Here is a 23,225-nt window from a genome sequence, read left to right on the forward strand (position 1 = left end):
TGTGTACTTCATTTGAAGTAACATATTGCCTTGTGTAATTCATTTGAAGTAACACATTGCCCTTGTGTTATTCATTTGAAGTGACATATTGCCCTTGTGTAATTCATTTTAAGTAACATTTTGCCTTGTGCAATTCATTTGAAGTAACATATTGCCTTGTGTAATTCATTTGAATTAACATATTGCCTTGTGTAATTCATTTGCAGTAACATATTGCCTTGTACAATTCATTTGAAGTAACATATTGCCTTGTGTAATTCATTTTAAGTAACATTTTGCCTTGTGCAATTCATTTGAAGTAACACATTGCCTTGTGTAATTCATTTGAAGTAACACATTGCCTTGTGTAATTCATTTGAAGTAACATATTGCCTATAATTCAGAGTTAAGTATGACAACGTCCATTATCACTGAACTAGTATAAATATTTGGTAAGGTGCCAGCTGAAGGACGCCTCTGGCTGCTGTAGTTTCTCGCTGCATTGAAGACCTATTGGTGACCTGATGTTGTCTGTTCTATGGTCGGGTTGTTGTCTCTTTGACAAATTCCCCATTTGCATTCTAAATTATATTGTATAATTAATTTTAAGTAACATAGTTAAGCATTCTAATTCTTGTCTTAAAATGACAATAATGAAAATAAAATGAATATAGAAACTACAAAAAATCATTTAATATATATAAAAAAAAACTTATCACAAGACACATTTCAATGAAGACAGTGATTACAACTATCATACATAAACAATTAACTCCTTACAATTTCCATTTTAAATGATAATTTCCACCATTTTGAGAAATATTTTGGCATTATTATAAAACTGCATTCAATCTGATAGTTTTACAATATCTTCTTACAATGTATTAAAGTTGCCATAAAAAATAAATAAATGTCAATATGTACATCATGAATTTTGACGAGTCCCCAAAGAGTTTATGAATTACATTCAGCATTGAACAGGAACACTGCTAGAGATCTGTTGATCCTCACACTGCATCAACATTTTACGACAACTTTGTACTGATTTTTTGTCCCCCATGGCCTCATATATCTTGCTAGCTTCACTTATAAGTGTCAGCCTATCTCCTGTATCTGGCAGATGACAACCAGCCATCATTAAAGCTTTAGCTTGTTCTCTGTCAGGAACATCTGTATCACTTGATTCTGAAGATAAAACAAAATTACTTTTATTTACAATATAAATCAAAGAGCTCTGAGATAGAAGAAGATAAATGAGACAATAACACCAACCAGCTTGCAATGTACCATTGATAACTTGATTCATAATGAAAGCAGACCATATCAACCCAGCTTGCGATGTACCAGTGATAACTTGATTCATAATGAAAGCAGACCATATCAACCCAGCTTGCTATGTACCAGTGATAACTTGATTCATAATGTAAGCAGACCATATCAACCCAGCTTGTGATGTACCAGCGCTAACTTGATTCATAATGAAAGCAGACCATATCAACCCAGCTTGCTATGTACCAGCGACAACTTGATTCATAATGAAAGCAGACCACACCAACCCAGCTTGCGATTTACCAGTGATAACTTGATTCATAATGAAAGCAGACCATATCAACCCAGCTTGCAATGTACCAGCGATAACTTGATTCATAATGAAAGCAGACCATATCAACCCAGCTTGCAATGTACCATTGATAACTTGATTCATAATGAAAGCAGACCATATCAACCCAGCTTGCTATGTACCATTGATAACTTGATTCATAATGAAAGCAGACCATATCAACCCAGCTTGTGATGTACCAGCGATAACTTGATTCATAATGAAAGCAGACCATATCAACCCAGCTTGCTATGTACCATTGATAACTTGATTCATAATGAAAGCAGACCATATCAACCCAGCTTGTGATGTACCAGCGATAACTTGATTCATAATGAAAGCAGACCATATCAACTCAGCTTGCGATGTACCAGCTATAACTTGATTCATAATGAAAGCAGACCATATCAACCCAGCTTGCGATTTACCAGTGATAACTTGATTCATAATGAAAGCAGATCACACCAACCCAGCTTGTGATGTACCAGCGATAACTTGATTCATAATGAAAGCAGACCATATCAACCCAGCTTGCTATGTACCATTGATAACTTGATTCATAATGAAAGCAGACCATATCAACCCAGCTTGCGATGTACCAGCGATAACTTGATTCATAATGAAAGCAGACCATATCAACCCAGCTTGTGATGTACCAGCGATAACTTGATTCATAATGAAAGCAGACCATATCAACTCAGCTTGCGATGTACCAGCTATCACTTGATTCATAATGAAAGCAGACCATATCAACCCAGCTTGAGATTTACCAGTGATAACTTGATTCATAATGAAAGCAGACCATATCAACCCAGCTTGCGATGTACCAGCGATAACTTGATTCATAATGAGAGCAGATCACACCAACCCAGCTTGCGATGTACCAGCAATAACTTGATTCATAATGAAAGCAGACCATATCAACTCAGCTTGCGATGTACCAGCGACAACTTGATTCATAATGAAAGTAGATCACACTAACCCAGCTTGCGATGTACCATTGATAACTTGATTCATAATGAAAGCAGACCATATCAACCCAGCTTGCGATGTACCAGCGATAACTTGATTCATAATGAAAGCAGATCACACCAACCCAGCTTGCGATGTACCATTGATAACTTGATTCATAATGAAAGCAGACCATATCAACCCAGCTTGCGATGTACCAGTGATAACTTGATTCATAATGAAAGCAGACCATATCAACCCAGCTTGCGATTTACCAGCGATAACTTGATTCATAATGAAAGCAGACCATATCAACCCAGCTTGCGATTTACCATTGATAAATTGATTCATAATGAAAGCAGACCATATCAACCCAGCTTGCAAATTTACCAGCGATTACTTGATTCATAATGAAAGCAGACCATATCAACCCAGCTTGCGATTTACCATTGATAACTTGATTCATAATGAAAGCAGACCACACCAACCCAGCTTGGTACGTTCCAGCGATAACTTGATTCATATTGCAGGGATGGGGTCGATTAGTTAATAGTGTAATCGATTAAATTACAATTACTTTGCTTAAAAAATGTAATTGATTACATTACAATTACACCTTATTTCAAATGTAATTGATTACATTTGATTACTTTTCTTTAAAGTAATCATGGTAACTTGTGATTACTTATTGATTGTTGATTGCTTAACGTCCAGTGGCATTGTGATTACTTATGATTACATTGTATATTGAAATATTAAAGAATTTCTAATAACTTTTTATCCTCTCAAAAAAGCTAATTTTGGTTATTTTTTTTAAAGCCATCATTAATTAATCTTATTCAAAAGAAATAGACAAGTACAGAGTAACATGAGGAATTTGATAACATAGCTATAGACAAGTGTTCTTTCTTTTTGTAAAAGATATCACTTTGTTTTTTCTACAAATTTGAACCAACTGCCTAATTCACAAAAAACCTGGAAAAATAATGGAATATCAATTAAGTATAGTTTTATTGTCTGTGAGGACATAATTGACACATCCATAAATGTTTTACAGGTGTTAATCACTACTTCTATTTTCTTAACAAACAATAGGTGAAAATGCTGCAAGTAGTGATGATTTCAATTATACAAGTATCCTTCAACCCTGGTTAAATTCTCTCTGAAATTAAGTTAACCTAGCAAAGCTTTTTTCCCAGTACATAGATTTTCACTTGCTAACCATAATGTGTATTTTGTCAACTAATTCTGTATATAATATAAACAATTTGTACAAGAATAAAACAGCTCTGAATTTTTTTAATAACCTGTTATCTTTGTAGGCCTTCCTACTTTAGGATTTCTTTTAGTTTTGTACCTGAATATTGTCATTTTCCCCCTTTCCTCCAGGTTAAACGCCCCTTGTAAAACACTTTTTTGTTTAAATGTGGTGACTTTATTTTAACTGAGCATATGCAATAGTGGTTTGAACCAGGAGGTAAGGAAACACATGGAAGTGATCCAACATGAATTTAAATCAGAAGAGATCAGTATAAGTACAATTGTGTAATGAAGAGGAAATCGTCAGGATCTACATTTCTTATACAGAACATGACTTACTATCAGATAATGTTTCATATCACAGGTGAGGGTAAGGTAAGGTCACATGTTTAAGCCTGCCATATACTGTATGTGCCAGTCCAAAGTCAGGAGGTAAGGTTGTATTTCAGTAGTTATTGTTTGTTGTTAATTAGGCCATTAGTTTATTCATTTGAATTGTCTTACATTTGTGATTTGGGTTTTATAGCGGACTATGCTGTATGGGCTATGTACATTGTTGAAGCCTGTACTGTGACCTATATTTGTTAATATCTGTATCATTTGGTCTCTTGTGAAGAGTTCTCTTGTTGGCAATTATACCACATCTGTTTTTAATTCAGAAATTTTGCTCTGTGGTGGACATGTTTCCCCAAGAAGATGTTGTAAACAACGCAAGGAAAATAATAATAGTCCACATAAAATCTGATTTACCTCCTGTTTTATGTCGTCTTCTAAGACTTCTGTCTAACAGCTGTTGTGTTCTACCTGGACTGGCACCTGCCATCATTCTTCCTGTTGCTTCATGTAAAAATATCTGAAAAAAGGGTAACCAATGTTACTTATACGTTGCTATCAAGTATGGTGAAACTGCTATTACCTTTTCAAATGTTAGTAAAAGTTTACAAATTTTATGAAAATTGTTAAAAAATCACTATAAAGGACAATAACTCCTTAGGGGGTCAATTGACCAATTTCCGTCATGTTGACTTATTTGTAAATCCTACCTTGCTGCACATTATTGCTGTTTACAGGTTATCTCTATCTATAATAATATTCAAGATAATAACCAAAAACAGCAAAATTTTCTTAAAATTACCAATTCAGGGGCAGCAACCAACAACGGGTTTTCCGATACATCTGAAAATTTCTGGGCAGATATATCTTGACCTGTTAAACTATTTTACTCCAGATTTGCTCTAAATGCTTTGGTTTTTGAGTTATAAGCCAAAAACTGCATTTTACTCCTATGTTATTTAGTCGTGGCGGCCATCTTGGTTGGATGGCGGACGCCTGACACATTTTGTCTTACTAGATACCCCAATGATGATTGTGGAGAAGATTTTTGTAAAAGTTAACGACGACGGATGCCGGACGCAAAGTGATGGGAAAAGCTCACTTGGCCCTTCTGGATAGGTGAGCTAAAAATCTTACTTTTTTTTGTGTTGCTAAATCAATGATTAATAAATAATAATTAGCTTTTAGAAGCCGGTCCAATTTTGTCAAAATAAGCTAAAAAACATTGATTATGTATTATTCACTTGCAATTGAATAATTCAACCTCATTGAATCCATATTCATGTGAACTTCAATTTAACCCCTTAGCTTGAGATTGATATAAACACATGAATTGTATGTGTAAAGTTATCTAAATAAAGCAATGTCAACATTGAAAGTGAAACAAAGATAAATAATTTGATTGACTGATTTGATCAACAAAAATTCATTCTTATACAGTGATAACACTGATAAACATTACAAAGTTTTGTCTAACACTTGGTCCAGATAAATTCAATTGAATAAGTTGTGTTTAATGTAACCTGAATGAAGTATTTTTTGATGGTCATTTAATTTAGTTATATAAGAAGTACAGACTTTTATTGGACAAAATGTTGGACTTTTACTACTTTTGTCAGACAAGCCCAGTATAAAAAAAGTATCATTTAACCAATGAATAAGTTTATTGATGTTTATTGTCCAATCTAGTTTATAGTCGGCACTTGCAAAGTCAGTAATTTTGGGAATGAAATAATTGATTTGGGAAAGGGAATAGACTTATAGGCAAGATCTAAAGTTATAGGACATATTTCATAAATTTAACAGCTAAAAAGAATTTTGAAAGGTCTAAAAGATAGTAAATCAGTAACCTCACAAATTTGAATGGAATTTGTATGCATTTTGAACTGTTAGAGAGATCATTTTAATTTTTCTGACAGTTTTTTGATCAACAGTCTTTTTAAATGATCTTGTAGCCTTCAAATAATAGCAATATGTATCATCATTCTTACCTTTGATAAAATTGGTCTATTATCTTGGGCTACTCTCCGTAAGCTGGCTAGATCTTGCTGGAACGCTATCAGTTCTGTTTGAGAACAAGTATATGTTTCATCAGATAATTTATTTTTCTCCCATATGTCTGTTCTTGATGTCAATAACCAATCACATATCAATAACTGAATTAACTGGAAAAAAATGCAAAACATTGTATTATTTCAGTTAATTTAAGTTCATTTCATGATCAAATACTAAAGAAAGACATGTACTAGATTTCAGAGGAATCTTGCTTCAAGGCTCACCTATCAGTTTGGCATATTTTCTGGCCAGACTTAACCTAGAACTTTCACCAGATGATGAAGCTAAGCCCCTTAATTCTTATCATTAAATAACAAGAGTGCAGACGGTAAAATGTTTCGCCTTCTTTACTAATCATTGATATTATGCTGATAGTACTAAATATAAAGCTTTATTACAACTGTCACATAAACTTAACAGTAACCGAGAAAACTAAACATTAATCAATGAACCATGAAAATTAGGTCATGGTCAAATGAACCACGCCAGGCAGACATGTAGAGCTAACATTTCTTCCATAGAACAAATATAGTTGACCTGCAGTAGTGCTTATAAGAAAAACACAAAAACTTTTAACGCTGAGCAATGAACCCTAAACATCAGGTCGTATAAAACATGCGAGACTGACATATAGATCATAAAATATTTCCATACACCAAATGTAGTTGACCTATTGCATATAGTATTAGAAAAAAAGATAAAAAGTCAAAAACTTAACTTTTGACCACTGAACCATGAAAATGAGGTCAAGGTTAGATGACACCTGCCAGCTACACATGTACACCTTATGATCATTTTATACACCAAATATAGTAGACTTATTGCGTACGGTATAAGAAAATTAGACCAAAAGATAAAACTTAACTATAACCACTGAACCATGAAAATGAGGTCAAGGTCAGATGACACCTGCCAGTTGGAAATGTACACCTTATAGTCCTTCCATACACCAAATATACTCGACCTTTTGCTTATAGTATCTGAGATATGAACTTGACTACCAAAACTTAACCTTCTTTACTGATTCATGAAATGAGGTCCAGGTCAAGTGAAAACTGTCTGACGGGGATGAAGACCTTTCTTGTAAATTTTATGTTTTTCTATAATTGCAAATTCTATTTTTGCCTTTGCCTATTCCCATTATCTGCCATCTTTCCAAAACAACATCGAGGCTCATTGCTGCCCTCTCCTTTCAAAGTGATGGAAAAACAAATCACTATGGTTGCATTGCAGAAGCACTGCAAAATCATTAAACATGCAATGCAACTACAATGCACCACAGTAACATGTAACCTGGTGTCCTGAGAAACACAACTACAATGCACAACAGTAACGTGTAACCTGGTGTCCTGAGAATCACAACTACAATGCACCACAGTAACATGTAACCTGGTGTCCTGAGAAACACAACTACAATGCACAACAGTAACGTGTAACCTGGTGTCCTGAGAATCACAACTACAATGCACCACAGTAACATGTAACCTGATGTCCTTAGAAACACAACTACAATGCATCACAGTAACATGTAACCTGGTGTCATGAGAAACACAACTACAATGCACCACAGTAACATTAACCTGGTGTCTTGAGAATCACAACTACAATGCACCACAGTAACATGTAACCTGGTGTCCTGAGAAACACAACTACAATGCACAACAGTAACGTGTAACCTGGTGTCATGAGAATCACAACTACAATGCACCACAGTAACATGTAACCTGGTGTCCTGAGAAACACAACTACAATGCACCACAGTAACGTGTAACCTGGTGTCCTGAGAAACACAACTACAATGCACAACAGTAACGTGTAACCTGGTGTCCTGAGAAACACAACTACAATGCACCACAGTATCATGTAACATGATGTCCTTAGAAATACAACTACAATGCACCACAGTAACATTAACCTGGTGTCCTTAGAAACACAACTACAATGCACCACAGTAACGTGTAACCTGATGTCCTGAGAATCACAACTACAATGCACCACAGTAACATGTAACCTGGTGTCCTGAGAAACACAACTATAATGCACCACAGTAGCATGTAACCTGGTGTCCTGAGAAACACAACTACAATGCACCACAGTAAGATGTAACCTGGTGTCTTGAGAATCACAACTACAATGCACCACAGTAACATTAACCTGGTGTCCTTAGAAACACAACTACAATGCACCACAGTAACGTGTAACCTGATGTTCTTAGAAACACAACTACAATGCACCACAGTAACATGTAACCTGGTGTCTTGAGAATCACAACTACAATGCACCACAGTAACATTAACCTGGTGTCCTTAGAAACACAACTACAATGCACCACAGTAACATGTAACCTGGTGTCCTGAGAATCATAACTACAATGCACCACAGTAACGTGTAACCTGATGTCCTTAGAAACACAACTACAATGCACCACAGTAACATGTAACCTGGTGTCATGAGAAACACAACTACAATGCACCACAGTAACATTAACCTGGTGTCTTGAGAATCACAACTACAATGCACCACAGTAACATTAACCTGGTGTCCTTAGAAACTACAATGCACCACAGTAACATTAACCTGGTGTCCTTAGAAACACAACTTCAATGCACCACAGTAACGTGTAACCTAATGTCCTGAGAATCACAACTACAATGCACCACAGTAACATGTAACCTGATGTCCTGAGAATCACAACTACAATGCACCACAGTAACGTGTAACCTGGTGTCCTGAGAAACACAACTACAATGCACCACAGTAGCATGTAACCTGGTGTCCTGAGAAACACATCTACAATGCACCACAGTAGCATGTAACCTGGTGTCCTGAGAAACACAACTACAATGCACCACAGTAACATGTAACCTGATGTCCTGAGAATCACAACTACAATGCACCACAGTAACGTGTAACCTGGTGTCCTGAGAAACACAACTACAATGCACCACAGTAGCATGTAACCTGGTGTCCTGAGAAACACATCTACAATGCACCACAGTAACATGTAACCTGGTGTCCTGAGAAACACAACTACAATGCACCACAGTAACATGTAACCTGGTGTCCTTAGAAACACAACTACAATGCACCACAGTAAGATGTAACCTGGTGTCATGAGAAACACAACTATAATGCACCACAGTAACGTGTAACCTGGTGTCCTGAGAAACACAACTACAATGCACCACAGTAACATGTTCCCTGGTGTCCTGAGAAACACAACTACAATGCACCACAGTAGCATGTTACCTGGTGTCCTGAGAAACAGCAAGTAGAATACATCTCTTAAACTAAAGGTTGTTTACTTCTGGTGGCTGTAATATCAAATTTATCTTCTTACAGAACTGTAGTTTCAAAGAATTTCTGCTCATTATTTTTTTACATCAACTTGGATGTGTATTTAAAAGATATTACAACTTTTATATAAAGTGATATTCCAATAAGTTAAAAATAAATCTCTTATTGCTTCTTCTAAACAAAAACCAACCGATTGAAACCCCCCAAAAAAAACAAGAACAGTAATAAAGTTGTATTACATGTAAACAACATACCTTAACAATGTCTTTGTTTTCTTTAGTATATAACAACTTCAGACTTTCTCTCAGGAGACGACCAGCTCGGTCACACTGTCTGATGTAATGGGATGAGCTATGACTATCTATCAAAACATTCCGCTTAGCCCTGAAAGCTACTAACAAAGCCTTAGGAAGAGGATCGCTACAATAGAAATATCTATGTGTTAACAAATTAAGGTCTTGGACTGTATGTACTTCAAATGTTTATTATAGCCTGCATATGAACCAATAAAATACTTCGCTGAGAGCAGCCTGATACAACCACAGAGGCCTCACCTCCTATGGATTTTACTAACCCTCTATGGATCTGTAGGGGGTCAGTAGCAAACTATAAAACTTGTATTGTGGTACAATGTCAGAGAGATCCATATACTTACACTCAAGTTATAGTCTGGAAACTACAAAAATGCTTATTTTTGGTCCTCAATTTCTTAACTGTTGGCACCATAACCCCAAAAATGAAACCCAACCGTATACTTGTGGTATTAAACATTGCGATACAATATCAGAGCAATCAAAATACTTATACACATGTCATAGCTCTTGCTACTTTTCTTTTTTGGAGTAACCACAAGGTTTCAAGATGTCTTGATTCTATAATTTTAATAGAATCAAGACATTTATTTATTATTTATCATTTATTAAAAAATGGGTTAAAATTTTGCTTTAAAATGGGCATTGATTATCACAATTTTTGCTCAAATGGGTAATACTTTGGTTCTGAAACCCCTGATTTTTTTCCACTAAAATGTCCTCCCACAAATTAGCAAGCATTTACCCAATATTTATATGGCTGAGTGCATCAACTAGAAACTTGTATGGCCCTGTGGATTATTATCAATTAATGTCCATGAAATTTTTGTAACAATTTAATCTTACTCAGATTGCTGCAATTGTCTAGGGAAGGTATCACATTGGGAGTAGCTCCTTTCAGCATTGTCTTCGTCCCCCGACAGCCAAAATATACCAACTGTTATAATTGCCGACCACCACTTTGAAATATTGTCTGTTTGTGTACAAGACTCCCCAGTCAGCTGTGTTGATGATGGCCCAGCAGCAGCTTCTGACAGTAACTGGGTATATAAAAGAACTTCAGACTCCTGTGTCATGTTGCCAGGCAGTCTTTTCTCAGGCATCAGTAAACAGTATAGAGCCCTCTCTACCAAAAACTCTCTAAAAGCCTGGGTCACATGTTCTAATGGATTAGCTGAAAATAGACAGTAGATGCATCCTCAGAACATATTGATAGGGCTGTTCAAGATTCATCAAAGTAAGGGACCTCCTAGGAGGCATTAAATTAATTCATTGCCAGTGTTGACTTAATTTTGCAAGAATTAAAATTTCTGATTATAAATCAGAAATACTTATTTCTCTATTTTTCAAAATAAATAAAATGATCAATTATGGTAGTACATGTAGATACAAATTTTCATATTTGATGTTCTGTCAAAGCCCAATTTTTACTCTTAGTCTAGACATCTTTTTTTTCCAATTTACATCGGGTATGAAAGGCCTTCATTTTACTTTGTTGTTGACAGTACCTTAAAAGTTACCCTGGTTTATAGTCCCATGAGAAAAATAATCAAAGTCACTCATGGAAAAATTAGAAGAGTAGTTTGAAAAATTTCTAGTTAAGGTATGATGGGGAAAAATGAACTAACTGTGCAAGGGTTGTATAGTCAGTCAAAGGTCGTTAAAAACTTCCATTTGTTGTTCATTAATAAAGCACTATTTCTGAAAATTGCATTAACAGCAGGTTTTTAGAAGGAAAATTGCTTTTCCAGTATGAAAATAAAATTAGCTCATTCAATTAAATAATATGGGTCTCTTAATTAGCACTATTTTATTTAAACTGCAGTTTATATCTTTTCCAAATAATGTTCTAATACAAATAAAAAATTCTTCGAGTAAATGCTTCCAACTATCATTGTAAGACCTAAAATCTAGACCAACAGCTAAGAACTTTAAAGTGTCAACAAAAATAATCTAGATATGTTGTTTAAGGACATTTTGTAAGTTGAAACAAAGGATATATGACATTGAAGATCAAAAGTTGTAGAGTGCCTTTGGATCAATTTTTGAAGTATTTCTCAAAACAGGGCATTGAAAATGTACTTTTTCAACATAAACAAATTAAATAAAACTTAATTTTTTAAAATTTGGAATCTTTTTTGATTGCAGAAATATATATATTCACTTCTAACATGTCTAATAAAAATTAAAATGACTAAAATAGACATTATGATTGATGGGGAATAAAATAATAAACAATGGCTTGTTTTAACTTAAGTTTTAAAACTGTTTCAACCCAATTCCTGATGATAAAAAAAATAAGTGAACTAATCTAAATTGTTGATTAATTACAGATTATTGGAAATTTATCAAGTAAATTAAAGGGCTTACTTGAATAGCTTTTATATATATATTCATATTTATATTCATATCTCATTTTTTTTAAATCTTGTTTATTCATTGATTATTTATCTTTCAGACATAATTTACAGAATCACTTTATGTATTGTAGATCAAAAGTAATAGGCAATAAATAAATCTATCATCCTTATATCTATATATCAAACATCTAACATCTAATATATACATTTGTGTATTCAATTATGAGGTCAAATATTTGTATATTGAACTGCAGATTGAAGTTATGTAAGACTGAGGTTGATAAGTAATGTGGTCAATTTGATTGGCAGCTTAGGAGGTGGGGCATTGTAATCAAAGGTCTACCTTGTCTCTGATTGTTTGGTGATACTGACAATTGTCAATCATTATAGTATTGTATCAATACCAAATTACCTAATCAAAATGTTATAAAAAAGCCTGCACATCAACACACCTTAGTGACATACATTCTTGGATGAACTGCTCCAAAAATATACCATTTTTTTCAGTTAATATGTGTATTATGTGCACATACATGAGAACTATATAGGGAACTATATTTCAGTCTGAATACATTTAGTAACAGTAGCTAACCTGTTGTGTTGTTAGGGAGGCCAGTGCCTTAGTGAAGATTTAGAATAAGTTCTATCTATCTTATCAAAAACAAACTATTTTTTTAAGTCATTAATAACATCATTCAAATTTTCAGTAATTTTGAAAACTTTTCAGTAATCATTCAAAAACATGAATTTCCCCAAAAAATACTGACAAATGGTTGCAAAGTGATGTGCAAAAACATGTTTCGTTAAACATGTTATCTAAAGTATGTATTCCAGAAAGGGGGAAAGCTACTTCATAAAAAGCAAGTTTGCCTCTTCGGAAGTCAGTTTAATAGTTACCAAGCGATAGGTTGAGAAACTGGAAGCATTACATTGGCGTTTTCTAAATACAGGACCAGGCCGGAAAAAAATGATAAAAATCCGCATTTTAAAAAATTGAACGGCAATGACAGGGAATCCGTAACTATTCAAATTGGACAGTAATAGCGTAGTTTTGATTGCAAAATTGATTAAAGGGCTGCGCTTTATAGCATGATACGCCCGTTGCTCTTTTAACATTTATAAAATGGAAAGGGAGCTTATGTCAATAGATATAAACAATTTATCAAAGTTGCATAAAATTTTGTGAAAGTGTTAGTTATTGTCCCAAAATTGGAAAATCCCCCCTTTTTTAAGCATAAAAATTGATAACACAGAAATGTAAAATCTGAAATTTATAAAAATTGAAAGGGAGCTTACATCAATAGATATAAACAATTCACCAAAGTTTCATGGACATTGGTGAAAGCCTTTTAGAGTTATTGTCCGAAGTGTTGAAAATCCCCCTTTTTTATGAATAAAGCCCCATAAATCCAAAACTTAAAATCTGAAATTAAAAAAAAATGAAAGGGAGCTTACGTCAATAGTAATGAACAATTCACTTAAGTTTCATGAAAATTGGTGAAAGTGTTTTTGAGTTATTGTCGGAAGTGTGGACGACAGACGGACGGACGGACAACGGTATACCATAATACTTCTCGTCTAAAAGACGATGGGCGTATAAAAATCGTAATGGTTGGCATAGATCTATGCAACAGTATAAAAACCTTTTCATTTCTCATCCTTTTTATATTTCTCATAAATTTACATATTAATTCCCTATTCAAGTATAACTTAATATAAAAAAAATCAACATTCTAATTAATTTACCTTGATTGCATAATGCTGTAAAGAGACTGTCCTTCCCTCCAAGCTGCCATTTCTGATCAACAAAAAACCTGTGTCCTTCTGGATGGGAGAGCCATTGTAATGAAGCTGGTACATGATCTGGACTCAAAACACAGAACTTCCTAGCTCGGCCCAGAAAGTACCTCTGAAAAAAAGGGGTTATTCTCTTACTATCAAGCCAGGAACAGGCAATATTTGTTTAACTCTGACTATTTTAAGAAACAGGCAATATTTATTATACTCTTAGGCCAGACTTTTTTTTATTATCTGTTGAAAGAGATCTGCTCACTACAATTTCCCCGATTTCAAAATTAAAAAAAAGGAAGTGTTACTTATTTTTATTTATCCTGCCGACTGTTACAAAATCATCAGAACAAAAATAAAATCTGTGGTTTACCAGTGTTTACAATACCCCCTATGATCATCAGTATTATTTATTTTTTACCAAGTCCATGAAACAGCAATTTCAAAGTAAAGAAATTAAAGGCATAAATGATTTATGAAGTAAAAAAAGAGGCTAAAGCAATGATTCTGTAAGCAGGTGGGCATGGCATGTTTTTTCATAAAAACAATTTGTTTAAAACCACTTTCACTCTCTGACGTCATACAACAATAACGTTGTCAAGACGTCGATAACGGCATATCAGAACAAATTGTAAATGCATAGAAAAAAGATATAGTTACTTACATGTTTTACATTAATTTCTTTCAAAAAGCCATTTGCCAATGTAATAAAAAGAATAACTAATTAAAGAATTCAAAAATCGAAAAATATTCAACTCGTGACCGACAACACTGATAATTAACTCATGCGCTAAGTGCATTCATGAATTAATGTGTTGTTCAGTCACTAGTTGAATATTTTTCTCTTATTTGAATTCTTCCATTAGTTATTCTATAATTAATGTTATGTTTCCTTTTTAATGCATTGTTTCAAATTATAAGTTAAAGTTGCTCAAATCTATAACACTAATATTTATAACAAGTGAAACTGCGAGCTACTGCTCACTGATGATACCCCCGCCGCAAGTGGATAATATTAATAGTGTAAAAATATGCAAGTGTTCGGTAAACAGGAAGTTGTCGAGTGATGAATCTGAAAACGCATCACACGGTATAGCTGACTTATATAAATCCTGCAACCAAATTTCAGAAATCCTTGTATTGTAGTTCCTGAGAAAAATGTGACGAAAATTTTCAACTTGGCTATCATGTGTAAAATCATACAAGTGTTCGGTAAACAGGAAGTTGTCAAGTGATCAATCTGAAAACGCATCAAACAGTATAGCTGACTTAGATAAACCCTGAAACCAAATTTCAGAAATCCTTGTATTGTAGTTCCTGAGAAAAATGCGATGAAGTTTCATGGGACGGAAGGACTGACGGACAGACTGACAGACAGAGGTAAAACAGTATACCCCCCTTTTTTTGAAAGTGGGTTAAAAGCGGGAGTATAATAATAATAATTAATTATTTCTAAGCTTAACAGATAAATTAAATTCCGCGAGGTGAACCAACGCCTGTGAAATCGTTTTGGTAGAGTCCCTGAAGTGGATACCTTGGTATGCCGGGTTGTCAAATCATGCAAACGAATGCAATCCTTAAATAATAATTAAAATTGACAACAACACTTCAAAAGATCTGCAATTTTATTATCTATGTCTACATGTTTCGCCTGCAAGGCAGGCTTCATCAGGACAATTTTTATACAGAAATTGAGCCCCTGAAGTACTCAAAGTGGTGCATTGAATTTGACGTCGTCATGGTGAGAGAAACAATGAAAAGTGAAAGTAGCAATACAGAGTTAAAAATAGATAAGATAAATATAGAAAATTAAAGTTTGTATACAATGTAACTTGAGTTCGTTTTACTATTATATGATACATGAAATTGTTCTAAAGGCTTGGCATCTAATAGGACGAACTTCCCATGGTTCCTACCACTTCGCAAGGCTTCTCTTCCAACCTGGCCATAGTTGGAGGTTACTACTTCCCGGCGCGTCGGCAACAATAGGAAGATTATGATCGCCGCTGTGGATAATAAAATTGTCAAAAACTGTTCCTTTGTTAAGGATTGCATTCGTTTGCATGATTTGACAACCCGGCATACCAAGGTATCCACTTCAGGGACTCTACCAAAACGATTTCACAGGCGTTGGTTCACCTCGCGGAATTTAATTTATTATTTAATCGTGAACCCCTGCATCCGAAAGGAACCGCCAAGCTAACAGCGCCGATCTACAGGCCACCAGCATATACATGGACCAAGGAATATTCCATACTTACAACGAAATAACAACTGAATCAAGATGACCAAGATGTCCGATACCACCTATACATCTATAAATGATAGCAGATATAAATGATTGCAGAAGAAACGTACCACGGGCGCCGATCTTAAATGAACTAGGAATTCACAACTATGCCATTATACAGACCAACTACTGCAGACGATCCAAAAATTATATAGTCACCAAATAATTAACAAAGGAACAGTTTTTGACAATTTTATTATCCACAGCGGCGATCATAATCTTCCTATTGTTGCCGACGCGCCGGGAAGTAGTAACCTCCAACTATGGCCAGGTTGGAAGAGAAGCCTTGCGAAGTGGTAGGAACCATGGGAAGTTCGTCCTATTAGATGCCAAGCCTTTAGAACAATTTCATGTATCATATAATAGTAAAACGAACTCAAGTTACATTGTATACAAACTTTAATTTTCTATATTTATCTTATCTATTTATAACTCTGTATTGCTACTTTCACTTTTCATTGTTTCTCTCACCATGACAACGTCAAATTCAATGCACCACTTTGAGTACTTCAGGGGCTCAATTTCTGTATAAAAATTGTCCTGATGAAGCCTGCCTTGCAGGCGAAACATGTAGACATAGATAATAAAATTGCAGATCTTTTGAAGTGTTGTTGTCAATTTTAATTATTATTAACAGATAAATGTATATATATCTTTTTAATGAGAAATAATTAATTTCCTGAACATGATAACAGAGTAGTTTCTTTAATTGAATTGTATATATACAGTATATATATACATGTAAATAGTTATCAAACATTCACTTAGAGGTTCCTGACTGGTAATATACATTTCTAGTATATATGCCTGAATCCAAATTCGAGGAAATACAGACTGAAACAAGTGAAACTGCGAGCTACTGCTCACTGATGATACCCCCGCCGCAAGTGGATAATATTAATAGTGTAAAAATATGCAAGTGTTCGGTAAACAGGAAGTTGTCAAGTGATGAATCTGAAAACGCATCACACGGTATAGCTGACTTATATAAATCCTGAAACCAAATTTCAGAAATCCTTGTATTGTAGTTCCTGAGAAAAATGTGACGAAAATTTTCAACTTGGCTATCATGTGTAAAATCATACAAGTGTTCGGTAAACAGGAAGTTGTCAAGTGATCAATCTGAAAACGCATCACAGGGTTTAGCTGACTTAGATAAACCATGAAACCAAATTTCAGAAATCCTTGTATTGTGGTTCCTGAGAAAAATTTGACGAAACATATTCATGGGACGGACGGAAGGACTGACTGACGGAAGGACAGACAGAGGTAAAACAGTATACGTACCCCCCTTTTTTAAAGTGGGGGTATAAAAATATTTTTTATGCTCATATTAATAGAAGGGTAAATAAACTGTCCTGTTTTCAATTTCATTGTTCTTGTATTTTAAGAAATTCTAAAAAAAAATTACAAAAAAGATCACTTTTAATGGTTTTATTTTTATTTTTAATGTCAACTGGATAATTTTGCCCTTCTTTTTTTTTTAAATTTGTCACATTGACCCTAATTTTATAGAACTTTTCTCGTTGAACAGATGATAAAAAAGTCTGGCCTTACTATCTTAGTTATATAAGGAACATGCAATAATTGTTATACTCCTAGTATCAAGTCAGGAACAGACAATGTTTGTTATACTCTTACTATAGGTAGGTCTTTTTTTAGAGTTCTTTATATTCAAACCAAGTTAATACTGATTATATACTAACCGAAAGAAAAAGTGTTTTCCATAGTGGGTTAACTTGCAGTCTGAGTGCTGACGTGGCATATATTTCAGATAATTGAATCATGGACATGGAATCACCACTTGCTTCAGCCAAATTAACGGCACAAAGACCAATATGTAAACCTGTCCACTTCCCACCAGCAATATGACCTTCAATAGATATAAGAAATTGCAAAAAAATAGCACTTCAAGACATGTAATACTATTGTTCCAGAAAAGGGAGAAGGTTTGGTACCATTAAAACGTTTAATCCCGCTGCAAATGTTTGCACCTGTCCTAAGTCAGGAATCTGATGTACAGTAGTTGTCGTTTGTTTATGTAATTTATATGTGTTTCTCTTTCTCGTTTTCTTGTATAGATTAGACCGTTGGTTTTCCCATTTGAATGGTTTTACACTAGTAATTTTGGTGCCCTTCATAGCTTTTTGTTTGAAGTGAGCCAAGGCTCCGTGTTGAAGGCCGTACATTGACCTATAATGGTTTACTTTTATAAATTGTTATTTGGAGGGAGAGTTGTCTCATTGACACTCATACCACATCTTCCTATATCTATGTAATAATATTTGTAATTTGATTGAGAAAATTCTACATTTTTCAACAACATAACTGGTGAAACTGACCTGTCATATGCATCTGGTTAAGCTTGTGGTAGACAACTGCAGCATATTTTGCAGACAACATCACATCATCATTGGAACGTCTCCGAATTGACCCAGAGTTCAAACAAAGCCATTTTCCAAGGTACAGCTGATGAGAAATTTGACGGAATAAATTCCATGCAAGAGAAGAGAACAAATCTAAATTTGATGTAGGCAAAGGTCTGCCAATACATTGCAATGCCTTTCTGTATTGTTCAGTAGCCCAGGAATATTCTGCCTAAAATTGTATAGAAAAACAAGTCAAAATATTTAGTCATTGATTGAAGTCAAGCAGCAAATATTACCACTCTTAATACAGCTCCTTGCAATTTCATATCAATTCCGTAACTAAAGTTTGACAAAATGAACCATGAACTGTCAGTTGATAATTACCAGACAGACATATATACACCTTACCATGCTTTCAATCACTCCATACACCAAATATAGTTGACCTATTGCCTATAGTACTAGAAAAACAGACAAAAAAGGACAATGGTATCGGAGATATTGACTTAACCACCAAAACTTAACCTTGATCACTTATCCTTGAAATGAGGTCAAGTGAAAACTGTCTGACGGGCATGAAGATATTGCAGCGTACGCAAATATAGTTAACCTATTACTCATAATAAGGGAAATTAAGTTTACTCTAATTATTTGAACTTATTTAAGTAGTCACTGAACCAAGAAAATGAGGTCAAGGACAATGGACATATGACAACCGGAAACTTCATAACATAAGACATCTATAAACAAAGTATGAAGGATCCACTTACCCTTGACAGATAGAGGTCACCTTGTGTGATATGACGTAGATAAACCATGGCAGTTTCACTGTTCTTTTTAATTACTGGTTCACCAAATATGAACAGCCTTGTGATTACTCCTATGCAAATTATACCATTCATCATCCACATAAAGAGTGTTGGGAAAATCCAGTCCAATGTAGCAGAATCAGACTCTGGAAAAAAATGTTATAATACAGGTATATTTAAAATTCTAGGTCATGTCAAAATATTTCCTTCAATTCAAGCTACTTTTAATGAGTTGTTGATTAAGAAATAAGATAAGGGCTACAACACCTACAAAAAGAAAGGGTGACTGGGTCCTTATATAATGCTACAGCTCTGAAGACGGTTTCACAAAAAAACTTACGACCAAGATTGATTGTAAGTTATGAACAATTCAGTATACTTAAAATTAATCTTAGTCGTAAGTTCTTTTGTGAAACCGACCCCTGGTTCTTAATATATGATTATTTCACCCTGATGGTGTGCTTTCTTTAAATTCTCCCAACATTAATAATAGCAGAATTTTCGAAATATTTCTCTTTTCATTCTATTACCATCATTGACCATGATTACAAGTAAGTTTGTTTCAATTTTGTCAAAATTTCCCAAAACTCTGAAAAATTTCTCTTGTTAATACATGTAGTGAAAAAGGTATATTTTTAATAGATCCAACAAGGCAACATGCAGAAATGGAAGATATTTTCTTTAAAAAATGTGAATTTGATTTTCTGGAATTATAAAAACCTAATAGACAACTTTCGAGTTCGATGCATTTCCATCAAAAACTCTGGTTTTAGTGAGCGTCATTTGTGCATTTAGGGGTGTAATTACATCCATTCCAATGTTGAGCGAGTCGTAAGAAAACTATAATTCTAAATTGTACAAATTATTCGGCAAATTGAATTCTCAAAATTGAAAATCAGCACTGCTATCATTAGGGAATTGTCATTTAGTACCTACAGAACAACCATTATTTCTAGTTTATTGGAATATCCTGCACGATGACGATCTCTAAGACGCTTGATGAACATAAATAGTGCAGGGATACAGGCGACCCCCTCTATCTGGTAAATGACGTCACAAATGCGCGTATAATTGACGAGTTTTTTCCTGTAACTGATGAACTCAAAAGTGGTCTATTGGATATTGGTTTGATTAACAGTAATTCCAATCCTGTATTATCCAATCAGAAGCCATACAGGATTCTTATGCAAGTACATGTACAATCTTGGTGTTAAAAACTTGTCGATTTATTTTATTATGTTAACAAATAATTGCGTTCTTGTAATTTATTGTACAAAATCTTGTACAATTCAAGACGGTAAATGTAGCTTTCAGTGAAACTTACTTAATCAGAAGTTATCAAAATGGCTATAATTTATCATTAGATGTACAATTTTGACTGTTAAAAACTCTGGAATGACAAACCAAAATTTTTATCAAAAGCAAAAGAAAATCTGCATTCACCAATCCTATCCACAGTGTTACATTTGTAGGCCTACTACTACTAGAGCAAAGTGCTTGTCATTCACAAATGCTTTATTTGATGGTCAAATTCTCAGAACACTATCGTGACAATTGTCGAAAAAAATATTTGACAGTGTACATTTTGTACAATGGTTAATCAATTTCAACAATTGGTGAAATTTCATGTAAACATTCTAAGGAAATTTAAGTTAAGTTCAACAAATAAAATAAAATGTAGCTTTGGAAGGAAATATCAGAAAATTAAGAAAATTGAAAGGGAGATCAGGGGCTGCTGCTTCCAAAACTTTGATGCCAGAAAAAATCACCAGCTCATATATTTTGTCTCCAGTTTTGAAAACTTGGAGCAAACTCTAGAAACAGATAGTCTTTATTTTATACCAAAATTTAAACTATGATCCATTTAATTTTCCTTGCACTCCGCCTGCACTTTACATCATTTAACATGCAATACTAAGTAAGTTATTGCATAGGGTTTATATACATACAATAAAACAACATGTGTACTTTATTTGCTTTTTGTCAGTATTAATATGTAGAAGAATATAAATTAGCTTATGGTCATACAGAAAACAGAAAATGTCTTTAAATTAAACCAGATGCTCCGCAGGGCGTAGCTTTATACGACCGCAGAGGTTGAACCCTGAACGGTTGGGGCAAGTATGGACACAACATTCAAGCTGGATTCCGCTCTAAATTTGGATTGTGATTAAATAGTTGACACAGCATAGGTTTCTGACACAGAATGAATGTTCATGTATTCAAATGAACTTAAAATTTTTGTTTTCTCTTAGAGCAATTCACTATGCTGTTGAATATTAATCCTCTCAAAAAAATGTTTGAAGAAATTTTCTTTTTATTTATGAAATTTCAAATGAGAAAAATTTAACCCAATTTTTTATTCACATCCCCCTTTCCCTTATTCCAAAACTAATTTCAATTAAAATATTCTAATGGAGTTTGCAACAATTAGTACTCATTTAAATACATGATGTAAAAAAACTGCTTGTTATCACTGAATGGTAAAGATTATTTAAATTTATCAGTTGGTAGTAAAAAGTGAATATACATTGTATATTGCATATAACAAAGATTTAAGTTGATTCTGGACAAAGAAAGATAACTCCAATTAAAAAAAATTCTTGCAGATATTTCTTGCTTACTATACTGGACAAAGAAAGATAACTCTTAATTAAAAAAAAATTGCTATTTCACAATATTGTGAAATTAGATATTTCTTGCCATTGCACAATACTGTGCAATTGAAAAGACTTGCTATTGCACAATACTTAATATAATAATTTTAGATCCTGATTTGGACCAACTGGAAAACTGGGCCCATAATCAAAAATCTAAGTACATGTTTAGATTCAGCATATCAAAGAGGCCCAAGAATTTAATTTTTGTTAAAATCAAACTTAGTTTAATTTTGGACCCTTTGCACTTTAATTTAGACCAATTTTAAAACTGGACCAAAAATTAAGAATCTACATACACAGTTAGATTTGGCATATCAAAGAACCCCAATTATTCAATTTTTGATGAAATCAAACAATGTTTAATTTTGGACCCCGATTTGGGCCAACTTGAAAACTGGGCCAATAATCAAAAATCTAAGTACATTTTTAGATTCAGCATATCAAAGAACCCCAAGGTTTCATTTTTTGTTAAAATCAAACTAAGTTTAATTTTGGACCCTTTGGACCTTAATGTAGACCAATTTGAAAACGGGACCAAAAATTAAGAATCTACATACACAGTTAGATTCGGCATATTAAAGAACCCCAATTATTCAATTTTGATGAAATCAAACAAAGTTTAATTTTGGACCCTTTGGGCCCCTTTTTCCTTAACTGTTGGGACCAAAACTTCCAAAATCAATACCAACCTTCCTTTTATAGTCATAAACCTTGTGTTTAAATTTCATAGATTTCTATTTACTTATACTAACGCTATGGTGCGAAAACCAAGAAAAATGCTTATTTGGGTCCCTTTTTGGCCCCTAATTCCTAAACTGTTGGGACCGAAACTCCCAAAATCAATACCAACCTTCCTTTTCTGGTCATAAACATTGTGTTTAAATTTCATTGATTTCTATTTACTTTAACTAAAGTTATTGTGCGAAAACCAAGAATAATGCTTATTTGGGCCCTTTTTTGGCCCCTAATTCCTAAACTATTGAAAATAAAACTCCCAAAATCAATCCCAACCTTTATTTTGTGGTTATAAACCTTGTGTCAAAATTTCATAGATTTCTATTAACTTAAACTAAAGTTATAGTGCGAAAACCAAGAAAATGCTTATTTGGGCCCTTTTTGGCCCCTAATTCCTAAAATGTTGGGACCAAAACTCCCAAAATCAA

The 23,225-nt window shown here is 34.0% G+C and overlaps 1 protein-coding gene across 1 annotated transcript in view; it reads right to left on the reverse strand.

Annotated features, from left to right (window-relative positions):
• Positions 1-657: 657 nt before the first annotated feature.
• Positions 658-23,225, reverse strand: part of LOC134697285 (sterol regulatory element-binding protein 1-like) — a 36,233-nt gene continuing 13,665 nt past the window's right edge. The window contains exons 6-14 of the mRNA XM_063559462.1: positions 19,364-19,548; positions 18,567-18,822; positions 17,931-18,097; positions 13,893-14,055; positions 10,633-10,960; positions 9,730-9,895; positions 6,115-6,288; positions 4,541-4,643; positions 658-1,164 (exon numbers count right to left, since the gene is read on the reverse strand). Of these exons, the coding sequence (XP_063415532.1) occupies positions 947-1,164; positions 4,541-4,643; positions 6,115-6,288; positions 9,730-9,895; positions 10,633-10,960; positions 13,893-14,055; positions 17,931-18,097; positions 18,567-18,822; positions 19,364-19,548 (1,760 nt within the window). The 3' untranslated portion in view covers positions 658-946. The remainder of the gene's footprint in view (positions 1,165-4,540; positions 4,644-6,114; positions 6,289-9,729; positions 9,896-10,632; positions 10,961-13,892; positions 14,056-17,930; positions 18,098-18,566; positions 18,823-19,363; positions 19,549-23,225) is intronic.

This window comes from Mytilus trossulus, chromosome 14, assembly GCF_036588685.1.
Source record: "Mytilus trossulus isolate FHL-02 chromosome 14, PNRI_Mtr1.1.1.hap1, whole genome shotgun sequence".
In the NCBI taxonomy this organism is placed as follows: Eukaryota; Metazoa; Mollusca; class Bivalvia; order Mytilida; family Mytilidae; genus Mytilus; species Mytilus trossulus.